Here is a 16,505-nt window from a genome sequence, read left to right as displayed (position 1 = left end):
CGTGCAGTGTACACAGAACGTGCATTTCCACCCTCCTTGCCCACACACATGCAGCATGCATGCAACACCACACTTCAGTTTAAAGCACAACTGTGTCAGGCATGAGCCAGCTCTCTGGATCTTTTTTTCAGTGTCTGATGACAAGTTGTGAGGAAAATACACAAATAGGATCTTTTATCACCCTTCCTATAATTGTTCACTGGCAGTCACAGGCCAACCATGCCTGCAAATCTCCCCAGACGGCCCTAGTTCTGCTTACGTATTTCTGGTTCCTAAGGGCAAACTCATCTGAGCAACCCCTGCAACTACCTGACTGTCATTTTCTTCATCCAGACGAGGAAGTCTGTAATGCAGTAAATGTTACGGATTTGTGGATGTGATGGTTGCTCTAAAATCTTAAGTTTAGGTCCTTTGTAAACGCATCACACTTGAAACCTCCAGGTGTATTTCTCTTGTTTAACTGCTCCCAGAATAGTTTCTTCTGCTTTTAAGAGGAATGGTTGGGTGACAGGTATCTGATCTCCACTTTAGACAAAGAAATCTGAGCAAACAGGAGGATGGATTTAGAACAAAACTTTGCCCTTCCAAAAGGCATCGATGTGACCGGCTCAGACTACTTGGCTCCCAAAAAATATAGCCCAACTTTTTGTCCAGCTTTCATTAGATACAGCTGTTCTCTACCCCTGTTCCTAGAGAACTTGCCTTATTTGCATATAGTACTTTGGTCAATGCTCTCCTTATTCCCAGATCAACACAAAAGATTTGTTCCCCAGTGAAAAGCTCCTTTGAGCTCAGAGTATAGCCCCCAAGTCAAGTCCGAGCCATTCACAAGCCCCCTTAACTCTAGTGGCTGCCCCCTCAGATTTATAGATCGAAACTCGAGTTACACGGCTCACTGGCTGCTCCAGCAGTCAAGTGCTGTTAGTTCTCCAGTGCCTTCCAAAATCCCCACATGTGCACCCCAAGAAATCTTAGCGGCACACGGAAGTGGCTGCAGCAAGTATTTTGTGGTCGGGATGCTTTCAGGCAGCTTGAATGTAGATAATTCTGCAGTGAATACGTACCCTGGAAGAAATGAGCCACATCAAACATTGTAATGTCTGCAGAAAAATGCAATAGTAAATAAAAACTTCTGCCAAAACAAGAAACTTTAAGATGGATTGTTTCCATTCTGGATGAGCAGGGGAGCAGGGAGCTGGAGCTGGGTTTGTAATAGAAAACATACTTCAATATTAGCATCCATTATGAAAATAAAGGCCCTGCATTTATAACGGGTACAGAATTTACTTGAGGTTCCTACGAGAACTTTGCTTCCTTGTGGATAACGTCAGAACTGGTACTGACAAAGGTTCACTCCACGGAAGGGGTTTTTTGCACTGTCTGCTTTGCCTTTTTTTTGTTGTTGTTTTTTAATATGACCAGATCCCTTAGGCTTCTCTTAAAACGTCATTATTAATACTATCTTAATAGCATAGTAATGTTCACTTACACAAAGATCGCTTTATCTTATTAGAAACCAGTCTGACCAGACTTCTCAACCTTTATAATCTGCAAGTACACTAATTTGTTGTAGCTTGACCAGCAGCTTAGCTCCTACTGAACTTCCAACAGTATCTTCAGAGCATGACAAGATACATAAAATCCGCAGTGATGTGTTCTGATAGGACTCTCTTCGTGGTCAGTGGAGAAAAACCACTGCCATGCCATTTGCTTTGCCGTGCTTCGTGTGCTACTCATATCACATCTTGTATGCGAAGGTCATAACGAGCCAAAATTTCAAGCCCTACGCACCATCACTTGTGTTACAGAAATTCTGGCTTTAATCAGTTTGAAAAAGCTTTTTTCTACAACTTTCAGAATACGCTGGTGTCATGACGATGCCAATCTAATAAATCATTGTTTTCAAATAGTGAACTTTAAAACAAAATCCAGCAACTGCCCTTTATGTCTTTTGACTTTCAGGCATCTGAAATAAAATGGCTGTTAAAAGAAAACATGAGAATAAGACAAAGAGGTAGTCACACTTCGGCTCCATGTACTTTTCAAAGTAGCCTGAACCAGCTGTGTAGCCAGCACTGGCAGTCAGGCTCTCCAGCTCATAGCCACCATCGTGGAATCTCCTCCCTTGCTCCAGCGTGAGGTTTTCTGCATCCATGTGGCAAACAGGATCAGGAAAAGAGAACATTAAAATTACCATCCCCAAAAGCTCCTCCTTTGCCAGCAGTGTGAGTTTATCCCACCTCGAAGGGCTGGCTGAACATGCTGCTTCAGCTCCTAGGACCTACACGCTCTTCTAAAACAAGGCAGTGGCAGTTTGTGTTAAAACTAGTTCACAAATTGGTATCCAGACCTTAGCTACTCTTTACTAGCTCTTTCAGAAAAGCCCACAGAAGAGGCAAATTTATTAATTTCAGTGAAGCCATCATGTCATAAGTATGAAACACCACGCTCAGATAAGACAAAGTCTCTTCAGATAAGCCTTTACTGAAAGTCACTTTCCTACTCACATGGCAACACATTTCTGTCCAAGCAGTTAGGTTTAAGATATCTATGTATTTTTGCATGGCACTTTTAAAACATCCTTTGGCTACTACAGCAAGCCCGCCACCAGCTGCTGTGGCTGTGATTTGACCAAGCAGTAAACCCGGTGTTCAGGCCACCACTGCAGGATCTAAACCACCACGGTCGCTTGACTCAAAACATTCTTTTGGCACAAGCTCCTTCTGCCAAGGCCAATTTATTTTAAGATGCTCTAAAGGGTTAACTTTGTGTCCCCTGATGTAATGCTAGAGAGGGCATCTCCTGTGCACATCACTGGGCCTGGATCAGGTATTCCTTGTCCTCCTACATGCAGCACAAAGCCAGTCCAAAAGCCCCAAAGCAGCACTAACCCCAAAATGTAGGATCTGGCTGATCTGCTAGAAATGGGATCGTACACCCATCATGTCCGATCGAGTTGAAACATGTCCAGCCAGCAGTAGGTGGCCGAGTGTGAGTGATCACAGATTCATGGCCTGCAGCTGCAGTTACAGCATACAGGCAGCTGGGGCCTTGCCTCAGGCACGGGACAGGTCAATACTCACTGATCACCTTTAATAGCACAGAGCTGATTTACATCAGCTGGACTTTGGCACAGCCTAGGGATTTTTTGGATATTTATGGCGGCCCTGACTGCAGATCTTGGTGCACGTGAGATGGGTGAGTCTCACACTGCCTGAGAGCAACACATTTGGGAGTTACAGTGCCACCACCTAAACACGAGTGCAGCTGCCATGTGTGAAACCATTTTAACAGCCTTTCTAGCACAGAAGAGTTGGTGCTGGCGTAACTCAATCCCCTCTACAGCAGCTGTATTTGAAGCAGTGCAGCTTTTTGTCTTGGGTGACGGCAAAGCAGGGAACAGTGCCTCTGGTATTTGACAACATTTCTCTGGACGAGCAGTTGTTTCTTAAGCAATAGCCCTCTTTGTTGTTTACCCTGCCACTGGCTAATTGACAGCGACAGGGATTATGCTGGGAGGAGAGCATGTAATGGTGACATCAAAGCCAATTATTGGGTAAGAGGAACAATAACGGAGGAAGGCTTTATTCACAAAGAATCTGTGTTTATGCAGCGGGGCTTAGCCAGCTGACTGTGGGCCCTGTACCTTGTTTTTGCCTTCATTCCCAGCTCAGGCTGCATGCCTGTTATCAATAACTTTCCTGCTGGGAAAAGTCTGGCTTATTCACATCAGGGTCAGGAATTCCACCTAACTTTTCCAGCCACCTCAGTTTTTAATCCACAAGCCTCTTCTCACAGGGCTTCCTGTGCTTACTGGCCTCAAGCAGATTCGGTGTGTTCTCCCCATCCATAGTTGCACGCTTGCTTCTTCCATCTCCTCTGTCTCACACCTTTACCAGCACATAAGCCACTGCCTGTCCCCTCCACCTACTGCGCTGAAAGCTCACACTGACGACCAGAAAACATTTCACCCCCGGTCTGACCCTGGAGGAGTTGTGCTTTTCTAGTGCTGGAGTCAGAAAGGTCAGGAGTTGTACAGAAGTGAGGAGAAGGTATCCTAAACTATACTGCAATGCTGAAATATTTTTTTTTCCATTGAGAATGCAATCTCCTTTTATCAGTTCAAGTAACTGCTTACTCCAGGCCCAGCTTTCCACCCTTTGCTGTTTGCACAAGTGCAGCTATACTGGTGGGAAAAAAAAAAGAAAACATAGCCTAGGCAAACATATAAACCACGTGTCCTTTCCATTTCACCTTCAGCAGTTGCTTAATCAACAGAAACCACATTTTAACAGCATGAAACGATCCTTAAGAATCAACACAGCATATGAACACTTGTCTATGTAATTACACTCTTCTGTACACTTCCCTCGAGTTTTACAGGCATTTCTAAAAGATGAACTGGTAGTGATGCTGTGGTTTCCAGCACTGCTGAAGCTGCTCAGAGCAGAATAACAGTTTACCAGCTGGACAAATTCCCTGATGATGGTTTTTACTGGTGTCCAAGGTTGCAGCACAGGTTCAATGCGGGTTTCATTGTTGCAGCCAGACTAGTCAGATATTTGCTAACGCCCACATTTAAGCAAGGGCTAACATTTCTTTTGAATAAGGAAAATTTAGCCCTGTGTGGAGAAAATGGCTCGTTGAAAGATGTAATCTTGCTGATTCACCTGGATGGGCAGTTAAGTGTCAAAACCTGGTCAAGAACCGCATTTTTTTTTTCTTTTCTTCTGAATATCTGCTCAGCTCATCTCAGCCTAACAAAACTCTGCCCACAAGGTAAGAAAAGAAACAGGAAAAAACACATCACATTCATCACAGCGCTATAATCCCTGCCCCCACCCTCCGTTTGGGGGCCCATCAGGACGGGGATTGTGTTTTCCTCAGGAGATACAGTGCCCAATACAATTGGTTTCCTCTCCCAGTCTGGGCTGGGGCCCTGAGGCACTACTGCAAGTTCAGGGAAATAATGCTGCTCCTGTTAACTCTTCCCCTGCCAAACGGGCACCGTGCTCAGAGCATCTCATCTGGGACAGATGCAGTCGTTTGTCCCTGTTGGACTTCAGTGGCACAAGTTGTTATTGAAGATAAGCTGGCACAGCAAAGGAAAAGCAAAACACAAGCTCTATTGTGATCCAGTTAAATTTATTTCTTTCAGTTCTCACCTGGCTTATAAAAGGAGACCACTGTGAAAAAGCTGTGACAACCATGCCTTCCCAGGTGGAAATCTGCACTAGTGTAATGAGATTTGAGTCACAAAGGCCTGGGAGGCTGGTGCCATAGGCCCACACGTTCACATGACCAGCACCGACTACAACTATATCTCTTGAAACACGAAGGGCAGACTGTACACACAGCTTTGTTTTGTTTACTTAGGGCATGCAATAAAAGTGGCACAGTTGCCAAAAACGCCGACTAGGCTTTTCCTTCAAATTTCAGTGGAAAATTAGGGCAATTATTGAGATGAAATCATTTGGGGATTTCTAAGCCAAAGCCACGTAATACCCGTCACTGATGTATTTCCCTTCAACTCCATCCTGCATCTTAGCCTTTACAGTATCCTGGGGTAATGAGCTTCATAAACCAAGTGCCGGGCCTGCACTCTGAGGTGCACGTAATCCCTGACCTGTGTTTTTTCGTGAAAACACACGGTTATACCAACAGCCATGTTTCTGGGCAAGGGTAGAAAGGAAGAGAATGGCAGAGAGAGCCCGACCCAGCAGCTGAGTTTATACTTTGCTCTTAAAAGCCACATGCAGGCATGAGGGGTGCAACTGCTTTGCAGGCACAGGGCACAAGAATAACCTCCAGAACATTGCCTGACTTTACCAGTGCATCCAACATCATTTTGCAAAGATCTCTCATGCTTGCTGTTCCTTGTCTCTGCTTCATTTGTCATTCCACAGAATTAAACATTCCTGTAGCTCAGCTGTCTTCCTGGCCCTCTGCAGACACGCTGCCCAGAGTTTACTGAATGTAGTCTTCCGTCGCCCACATTCTCTTCTCTTGGAGGTCTGCCAGGTTTAGGCTAAGCAGTAGCACTCGTTGCTCCATAGGGCCTATCAGGTGCTTAGGCAAACAAAGGATCAAGGCAAACAGACGCCCCAATAGCGTATCTCAGGCTAGAAATACTTACCAGTTCCTGTTTGGGATTCCTTTCTCTCCTGCGCTTTTCAGACTGAATGCTTTTGGAGACAGTTTGCATTGTATTTCTCTCTCTCAGCTGGTGCAGAAGGTGAAAGTTCTGAGTTATGCTCAGAGAAGCTCTGCAATATAAATTAGCAGCTATCCAAATCCCAATTTCTCTTTACTTCATCTTATGCTGAACTGATAAAGGGCACGTATTACTACCTTGGACAAAACTATTTTCGAGGTTCAAATCATGAAAGGAAGACCACATTTATGCTTGCACTGTTTCATCTCTGTTGCTGTTACAGCCTAATCCCCGGCTACTTATTAAAAAGGAAAGAAATCCTTCACCTGTTATGAAGGAAGGCATGTAGAATCATCCAACCAAGTTTGCCAAGAAAAAAAAAAAAGTCAAACTGCATTGCAACCCACAGGGCCTGGCTGGTTTTGTAATAGTACTTGGGAGGATGTGGGGTTTGTTTACATAAGGGAAATTACACTTCACTGCTGACAGTAGGTGTCATCAGCAGGTGCTGAACAGGATCTCTGACTTGAAAGCAAAGGCAGAAGCAACTTTCTGAGCTACTTCAGCCTACTTTGAACAGATTTTGACCTCAATTTCTGAAACAGCACAGTTTGTCAACTTATGCTAGTGACCACATGAATTTCTCTGCTGATCCATCTTCATCTGCTATTGCTACGAGCACTTGATTATCAAAGATAACTGATATTGATCAGTTGATAAACAAGTCGTTTATCAAACTACAGTAAGCTCTAACCTAACCAGATCTTCGTTGAACACCAAACCTGTTACAGATCTAAGCCTCCCGTTCTTGATGAAGTGGTGCAAAACACATTGGGAGCATTATTCAAATCCACTACAATAAAGTACTTCTCCTCCTGTGGGGAGGGGGAAAAAAGTGCTAATAAAGTATTCCCATTGTGAAGATCAGCTCTGCAGTGTTGTCCCACTTCAACATTTCACCTACGCTCATTACACTTCCCTCCCCCCACCTATCATTTCTGTGCAGTTAAGCTAAATGTGATGAATTTACATTGCTAAAGGTTAAAACAAGGTGACTGCTAGATGGGTCACTCCCATTACTCAGTAGCAGAAAAAAAGGTGCTTTGTGTATTTCCAATGCCTCCGCAATAAATACATCCCCAGATGCTGATACAAGGGTACAAGTGGCCTATACAAGATGGCTAGAAGGGACTATAGTCAGAAGATCCTGTACAGAGATAACAAAACAAGCAAAGACCGCAAGTGCCTCAGTACCAGGAGAGTCAGGGCAAATCCAGAAACAAAGTTCCCTGTGCAGTAACTCAGAGAACCAGAACCTGGTCTTAAAGGAGATTCTGACAGTATGGTCTTCACCAAGTGTCACACTGGATGGCTTGATTACTGAGTTTAGCTATGGCTCTTACGGTCCTCAGATAAAAATGTACATATCACCGATAATCACCCCATGGACTTGTTTAGGGATGCAGGATGAACGTTTCAAGCCCAAATAAGAATCCCTATAGTGCTGCTATGAGAGCTACCTAGTATTTCGTGCTGTTATGTGGGAAGGGAAAGCTCCATCTGTAATTCTGGCTTTGGCTACTGCACTGCAGGTGTAAACTTGCCTTTTTTCATCATACTTGTATGCTGCCCTTTCCATTTCTGTTCTCAATTCATCTCAGGACACATTCAAGTGGGGGAAAAATACAAAGGTGGGGCCAAGTTCCCTTCCTTATCCTTGATACTTACATTGTGGCATTTCCTGAAACATCTGAGATCTTTTAAAAAAAAATAAACAAACATCTGCCTGAAGCCACTACATATGGCAGAGCTAGCAAATCCTAGGCCAGGTACCTGGCTTAGGAATTTTAGTCATTTCCAAGGTGCAATGGAGAGCATGTTTTCAGGTTTTCTACATGCTGCTAATTCACCAGCCCTTAATCTGTTCCAGTTGCCATCCATGACAAAATCACTTATCTACCAGAAGGCTAAAAAGTTATTTTCAAAGCCATAATGACCACAAAGGTCAATTCACAGCCTGTCAGTTTAGTGTTTTGATTTCCTCTCAAGCTATGACAGCCATTCCCAGCTCAATGTACTTTCTGCAAGTACTTGTCACTTCGTTACCGAAGAAACACTGACACACAGCATGAAAAGAGTCAACTATGAGATAGAAGACAGTGGGAGATAAAGAAATAAAGGCACTTTAAAGGGAGTCCACTGATTGTTTTCACTAGCCCTATCCAAACACAGCTGCAATATAAAAGATGTCAAAAAGTAAAGACTACTTAGTCAGAATACTGGGAAAGCAAGAGAATCAGCTGCAGCAAAAGGTTTCAGCAAGCAGGCATTGCTTGCTACTTTATCCTAGCAATCATGCCTTGAAACTACACCTAGTCCTACTGCTGGACAGTGTGCCACCTAGCTTTATTTCTGTTTTGCAACTCTGTGATATGAAGTGATGGTCACGGAACATTAAAAAAAAAAAAAACTTAGAGGGCTTTCGTTTGTTTAACACATACTTTGCACCAAAAGGGAGGAGAAAGCTGTAGAGTATGAGTCTGCTGAACTAGCTGAGATGTGACCTAGGAGTTGAGTCACAAGACAAAGTGGCATACAGAAAGCTTATCTCTGTGTCTTTTTTTCTTTCATCACATGCTTCAGAACAAGTCAGCTGTAAAACTGGGAGTTTCATGCCTGTAATGAGCTTTAGTTTTGTGCAAGGCTATAGGGTGTTTTAAGAGCAAGGCAGAAATATTCCTAAATGCAAAGCAGAACTGCAATTACCACACAAAAGCAACTGAAAAACAGACAGTGCCAGTCCCGCAGGCCTCAGGACAGTGTTTTGAAGGAAGGAATACCCTCTACTCACTTGTTTTTATTACTTTGACAAACAGAAGGGCAAAAATATCCAAAATCAGGTTCAGCAGACTACTGTAATTCAAGTTTATGCATCAAAACAGGTTTCGTGCAGGATATAAATACAAGTGAAAACATTGTCTAAAAATTGATAGCACTTCATTATTTAGACCACTTTAAACTACCCAATCTGCAGAAGTCCAGTTTCATTGTTATGCAATTAACTGGTGAGTGGAATATTGCCTGTAATATATTTGTAAGTATATATAGGTTGAAACAAGTCAGAACTCCACCACGGAAATTCATTACTATCCTTGGCTATAAAGATTTATCACGTACTTCCTCTCACAAAACTAAAAACTAATAGCCTGGTTTCTAGGTTACTAGAACAGGCTGTTTATTAGGCTGTTTCCCCTTCATCCTCCAACAGCTCTTAGCAGCAAAACACTATCAGTTACCAATTTGATCATGATTTTGTGTTTCCACTGAGAGCACCGCACTTTTGTAACTCCTGTTGGCTTCTTCAAGATTCTCAGATGCATTTATATTGTTGCTTAAGCCAGACATTAAACTCAGGCATTAACATTTCAGCCAATTATTTTTGCATACATGAATGGACACAGTTGCTTTCTCAATGAGTAACACTGAGGTCACTCACCTGGAGTGAACATACCTGCTAAGCCTCCTCAGGGAGATGCAGCTTGTATCAATAAAGCAGGGTTGTGCTTTTGCTGGAATAGTTTACATCAATTCCTACACACTGCATTATCTCAAGGCTGAAAGCTATGCTTTGCAGGCTGTTGCCAGCATAGAAGAGCCATGTACACACATGCTTCTAAGCTGTATGATGATAGAGGTACAGCCTCTGGAGGAAGTTTAGTGTTCAAGCTGCCTATTGTTCATTTCTACCCACATCCCAAGAATCATCTTTTCTAACAGTTTCCCATGGTACTATCAATCATCTCAGTACTACATAAGACACTTCTCAGAGCCCCAAAAATATCATTACAGACTAAAGCAAGGCATCCATGCTTCCCAATAAAAAAAAAAAGCACTATCAAAGAAAGTACATTCTAGAAAGTTTGTCCTATCAGTGAATTTTATTTCTCTGATGAATCTCAAGGCCTGATACGCTCTACAGATACCACCAGCTTTGGATTAAGAACATTCCCTTGCCATTTACAAGGATCACTTTTGGTTTACTGAGTCCTGAACAGGTCATCAAGCAGACAAGACAAGGGCTGAGATTTAAACTAGTCCATATCAGACATTTTCACAGCATTACTAACACCCACAGTAAAAAGAAAAGTGCATTGTAGGCAAAGTGTCCGCAGTCATCTTTATTTAAATTAAATTAGTCCCCCAGAAAAAGGCCCAAATTAGACATGATCTTGTCTCACTTCAAGTTACATTTCTTTGGCATGGTGTGACCTCATAACTGCAAGTCTTGTCTCCAACAGTCACACAGCACAGAGACAAACATTAGATTAATGTTATTCTCTATATATTTAATTTTGCTCTTTCACTATGGAAAACCCCATTTGACTGCCTGACAGCACTTACAGTAATATTCACATGAATTCTACACAGACAAACAACAGTAGTTTCAAAGAACAGCTACCCTTAGGTATCAGGTACATTATACATCAGGCATTTCAGATGCTGGGCCACTAAAAACAAACCGAAACAGTGAAAAACAACCAAACACAGAACCACAAAAAATCTGGATTAAATGAAATTGACCCCAGAACAGTAAATCACTTGCTTTGAAGATCTAAGGCTACTATTGCATTAATCCATCAAGTATATGCAACTGTACCATTGTTCTTCTCAAGGTGGATGAGTTTATTTTGTATCTTATGAGAAAAAGCCATTGTGGTGAAACAGTGGATGTCCCAGCACCTGCAATACCCTAAACCAGAGTGAAGGTCCACATTTCCACGTGGGAAAGAGATGCTTTGTCTAGTTCTTTACAGCTTTCTTCACAACTGCTTTTGAAGCATACTGCTAATAAAAAAGGGGCTAGCACAGAGAAAGACAATTTAGTTAAATAACTTAGATGTAGTAATGTCAAGGATTTCATCTTCGCTTTGTGCCCCCAAAGCCTGCAAAGAAGAAGAAAAAAGGCTCAGCTCCGTTACATACTTTCCACTGGGCCCTCTCCAGTTCTAAAAAGTCTAAAACTTCTGAGATGAGTTCGATATAAAGTACAACATCAAGCAACAGCTGTGGACTGACTGGCCTGAAGAATGTTCTTTATAGATTTTTTTTTTTAAACACAAAAATCACATTTGCACATTTTCTAGAGAAGGGCATGTGTAGCATACAATGAAGGGGAAAAATCTTAAAATAATGAACCTTGCCAATAAAAACAAACCCAGTACTCATTGTTACCATGCTCCCTGTAGGCCTGTGAAAGAGTTTCAAGCCCAACAATGGTGCTCTGTTTCCATAAGAAATAGAGATATGGTTACATGCTCATCTGTACCCAATTCCTGGCCGAAATAAAGGCAGGAATACTTGCTGAACCTCAACTAATATTCCATGCATTTTGGACAGGTCAAAGTTTCTTGAGTTTCAGGAGATTAAAAGGTCTGGTGCCTTACCAGAAGCCGTTCTTGTTCCTGTACTGCTACCTTGCGTAGAGTTGCTCGACTGCCCATACATTGGAGGTGCAGCTGGGGGATCTGTCCACATACTGAAATGTGATCGTGGCTGTGCTCTGCTGAGAGAAACAGTAGGAAGACTTCATCAGTAACCTTATGAATAATTGTGGTATTACCTCTCCAAACAAGGGGAATGCATTCGAGGGAGAACTGTAAGCAGGCACTTTTCAAACATAGAAGCTTCTCTATTTAAAAGAATTAACAGCAAGGATGATCTTTATATTTAAGTACAGCTACTTGACAAATACAGGAAACTGCTTGGTCTCTGAGAAGTCCCTGCAGAGGTCATATTTTCTCTAGTGAAGACTAAGACAGCAACAATTTTCACTCTTAAATAGCTTGAGTGATTGATACATTTTTAAAGCTTAAGTGTTTTGCAATGATCAGATGACCAGTAGATATTTACTCCAGCACTGAAACAGCTTTATTTGTATTACCTTATTCAAAAAAAAATGCAACTTATGACCTACAAGTCCCTTGAAAAAAAAAAAACACAACTCCTGGATTTCCATACATGGGACATCAGGAGACTGCAGATCAAAGGCTTTTTAGTTTGACTGCACTGAGTATCACACAAGAGCAACTGCCATCCATACCAAATTTGAGATGACACTAACACAAGACAAAACATAAAAGCATCCATAAATAGCTAATATTTTAATCAATATTTTAAGGCAGTCTGTGGAGAGATTGTTCAAATGCTCATTTTAAATTTGCAGGCCACCAAGCCAGGTCTGAGTATGTACTTAGTGCAGAATGAAGAGCCTTTGTCTTCCCAGTTCTTCTCCCTGAAAAAAAACTTTCAGAATATCTTTGCTGCTGGAGTTACAGATTGCACTTAAAAACCCTTCTTCTAGAACAAGTTCAGAGTTTGAATGATACAAGTATAAAAATTTAATCTTGGATACTTAAAATCTGTCAGTGTGCATATTTTACCTGTGACTGCCAGCCAAGTAGCCTAGCAAGCCTCCTGCTCCTAATCCAGTCCAAAATCCTGGTCCTGAACTGTTTTCATGACTGGACCAAGTCCCGGATCTGTCGCCTCCTTGAACCAAATGGAAAAGGGAAAACATCAGTTAATGGCACCTAATCCTCAGGCCAGCTGTTACAACAAAATTCTCCCATTAAACATAATGGAAAATTAGACACCGTATTCCTCTTGGTTTCAGTGGATTCTTGATCAAATTTATCTTGAAACGCCCCACAGTTTGAAAAGCAGGAAGAAACACAGAAACAAGTAGTAAGAACAGTAAAGAGTTTTACATTAGCAATTAGCTTCCACCCCATCTCATAGGCTCGATGTTTCCAAAACAGTGCAGAGTCCCTGCCTGCAGATTTTATAAACAGACAGTTTAGATTAAAAATAGAAGAATTGCATAAAGTGATTTGCTCAAGGTCACACAGCAGGCAGACTAAGGAATAAATTATTATAAAAGCTAACAGTGACCCAACCACTAACACACACTGCACCTAACCTCACCGAAAACATCTGCTCATTTTGAGTAGGAGTGGCTCAGTTTAGCAGCTAACATTAGAATTACCAGAAACAATATGGAGTAGTCTCCTAACTTGGTATCAAAAGACATGATAAAAACTTTGCAGTGTCACTGCAGTTATGTATGAGTCACTAAGACTGATAAATACCTTGATAACAACGAAGGCAAATAAAGTGCACTGGGGGAGGAGAGTCACAGATTTTATAGAAAATCAGGGATGCAAATATAGGCTCAACCACAGGTTTAACACATAAGGAAGTATAAAAAGGCAAGAACTGAAAGCAACATTAGTCTCTCTGAAATACGGCATGGGAGAAAACTGATGATTCAAACAGATTTTAAGTCAGACTTCTACATGTAATTTGATACTGAATTTCATTTTGAGTAATTTGGAAGAAAGCAGCTCTCGCTGGGATGATATACCTGTTAAACTATGCTGATATGGGACCCAAAATAATGCTTAATTTACTGTGAAGAGCTACATTAATCAGGGAGATGAAGAAACTCATTTATCCAAAAGCACCATGGCTGAACACTGACTCAGAAAGCAGTCTTCGTTGAAAAATCCAAGTAAACATTCAAGATCATGTCGAACCACTAACAGAGGAAAAGTCTAATTTAATTAAGATAGTCCAGCTAAACAAGTTTCGCAGGACACATTCTGCATGCTAGGGGAATTTGAAATGAGGCAAATTAAATATTAACAGCAATAAGTGAACAACACTGCTTTTCATTACCATCCAAAGACAAATACATTATTAATATGCAAAGCCATATGCACTCAGAGACACGCTTTTCTCTGCTGTCAAACCTGAAGGCAGATACTAATTAATCCCTACATGCTTTTTAAGTTATTCACTTTTCAGAATCAATTGAGAAATTTTTAAAGTCCTACTCCTGCTGGATTGTAGATTCCTGTCCAGTAAAAGCACATTTGTGCAAGTAAATGACAAGGAACAGGACAGAAATAATAAAGCAGCCCTTTATTCTGTTTTGACTGTGCCCAGTAGGACAGAACCCTGAAACTGCCACAGTAATACCAGGGGCAAGTGGCATGCACACACAGCATGAAAAAACTGCCCGAAGTCTGAAATAACCACACCAAAATCATTTTGCATACCAACTAACTAGTAATACTGAAACACAACCCTTCTAATCTTCTGCAGCAGGTACAGATAAAGCATTTCTGCTGCAAATGTCCTGCACAAGGATATCTGGAAGAGCTATATTGGCACCCCCTGTTGGCCAAGTGGCTTGAGCAAGCCTGGAAGAAACCATCAATGTTTGTTTTAACATTACTAAAGCATAAACGTTTGACCAAGTACACTTAATCCTTGCATTATAAGGGTTTGGAGCCCTACCTGTGAAGCTGGGCTTAAAACCAGGAGGAGGAGGTGCCTGATGATTCTGCCAGGAAGGACGAGCGAATCCATCACCATCACCAAACGTCTGCTGAGGCTGCTGGTTACTGAGGAAAAACTTGTACACTCCAAAAGCAAGAGCCAGAATAACAATTATAACAATTGCTCCAGCACCGGAATCAGAAGAATCCTTCCTTGACTGATAGAAGCCAGAACCAAAGCTGTCAGAGTTCTTCACTTTCCTTTCACCTTCCTCAGTCAGCTCTAACCTGAACAGCAAACTACAGGATCCTCTTAAGATGTAAGGATCATCTGGATAATCATAGCCTTCACAGCTCACTTCTATTTGTCCAAAGCGATGGATGTTCTCCAAGTCTGCTTTGCACTGCCACTGGAAAAGTAAACACAATGTAAAATAGCAGCTACTTCTCTGGAGATGAGAATACCTGTCTGTTTTCCCCAACATGCTCAGAAATGCAACTCTCATTGCTCTCATTGTCAAGAAATCATTTAAAAGGTCAGAACATAAGGAATTTCTAAGTTCTCATATTCTAAGGACTAGAACTTTGAAATTAACTTGGAATTATTAACAAAATTAAAAGTTAATATAAACTCATTCAGAGCAAAGAAGAATTACAACTCTGAGATTTTCTGAACAGCTTTTTCAGCTATGCCTTAGTTAGGTATAACACCTCTGAAAATAATCTGTATTCTGTATAACAAGGCACACCATTAATAAACACCTGTCCAATGCAGACTGGAGAGCAGATACAAACATAGACCCTGGAAGTCTGAAAAGCAATGCACGTGATTGTATTTGTGTTCAGACAGATAGGAAAAGAAAATGGGATAGACATTATAAGGAAATTATGTGTGAGATTTAGTAATCAGATTGTGATTCTGTAGGTGAATATATACAGATTTGTCAGTCTCACAAGTCTTTGAACTATCTGAACTTAGGTGTCAACTCTCATTGTAATCAACATGCTTTGAAAGAAGTAATCTCCGAATTAATGATTCAGGATACCAGTGCCCACTACCAATTCATCTGACTGTACTTTTACAACATCATATCAGTTTTAACAGTAAGCTTTAGCTTTGATTCCTGTTTATTCTATTACCAGAAGCATACGTAACAGCTAAAAAAAGAAGCTGTCTTAAAATAGCTGACAAAAATGTAAACATGCAAGAGAAGGTTCTAGATGCCTGAACTAGAAGTTTTAAAAGTTAAAGCTGAAGTGCTGAAATATCTATAGCTACTTTTATTCTAAGTATGATGAATCATATAATGGCTGGGGTTAGAAGGGACCTTAACAATCATCCAGTTCCAAACCCTCTACCATGGACAGGGACGCCACCCACTAGATCAGGCTGCCAACAGCCCCGTTCAGCCTGGCCTTAAACATCTCCCGGGCTGGGGCATCCACAGCTTCTCTGGGCAACCTGTTCCTGTGCCTCACCACCCTCTGAGTGAAGAATTACTCTTTCAGAAGTTACCGACTCAGTAGGAGGATAGCTTCGTTAAAGCTTAACCCCAGCCTCCAACACTCACCTGCACGTCGTATCCATCCCACCCCTTGTTGTAACACTGCACGACCGCAGGGGCGCGAGAGCATCCAGCGCTGCCTCCTGTGCACTGCAACTGCGGGACGGCCGCCGTGCGGCGGGACGTGGTGTACTGACCCCTGTGCAGGGTGAGCGCCTGCACCTCCCTCAGCAGGACCCTGTCTGGAACGAGAAGCGCGGCGATCAGCACGGAGCAACCGGGAACCCGCCCCCTTCCCCATGAAAGGCCTCCCCGGGTCCAGGAGCGGCTCCGCAGCCCTCACCCGGCTGGGCCCAGCCCCGCGCGGAGCCAGCAGCAGCGCTGAGGAGGAGCAGGAGGAGCGCGGTCCCCACACCACCATCCGCCATGACAGCTCCCCGCTAACTGAGCCCTTCCGGGTCCGCGCAGCGCCTCTCATTGGCCGCCAGGCCGGAAGGGGCGGGG

General features: G+C 42.4%; 1 protein-coding gene across 2 annotated transcripts; it reads right to left on the bottom strand.

Annotated features, from left to right (window-relative positions):
* Positions 1–10,317: 10,317 nt before the first annotated feature.
* SARAF (store-operated calcium entry associated regulatory factor) lies at positions 10,318–16,474 on the bottom strand. 2 transcript variants are annotated; one of them, XM_082760046.1, is made up of 6 exons: positions 16,345–16,474; positions 16,068–16,243; positions 14,516–14,906; positions 12,595–12,703; positions 11,599–11,717; positions 10,318–11,097 (listed from the first exon to the last, which is right to left on the bottom strand). In XM_082760046.1, the coding sequence occupies exons 1-6, from the start codon at positions 16,427–16,429 to the stop codon at positions 11,072–11,074; spliced, it is 906 nt and encodes a 301-aa protein (XP_082616172.1). In that variant the 5' UTR covers positions 16,430–16,474; the 3' UTR covers positions 10,318–11,071. The 2 variants fall into 2 exon arrangements, with proteins under 2 accessions (XP_082616172.1, XP_082616173.1); XM_082760047.1 differs by having other exon boundaries at positions 11,599–11,714.
* Positions 16,475–16,505: the final 31 nt, after the last annotated feature.

Source organism: Aythya marila, assembly GCF_965140915.1.
Source record: "Aythya marila genome assembly, chromosome: 4".
Lineage (NCBI taxonomy): Eukaryota > Metazoa > Chordata > Aves > Anseriformes > Anatidae > Aythya > Aythya marila.
Note: the sequence above shows the minus strand (reverse complement) of the source record. Positions and strands in the feature narration are given on the sequence as shown.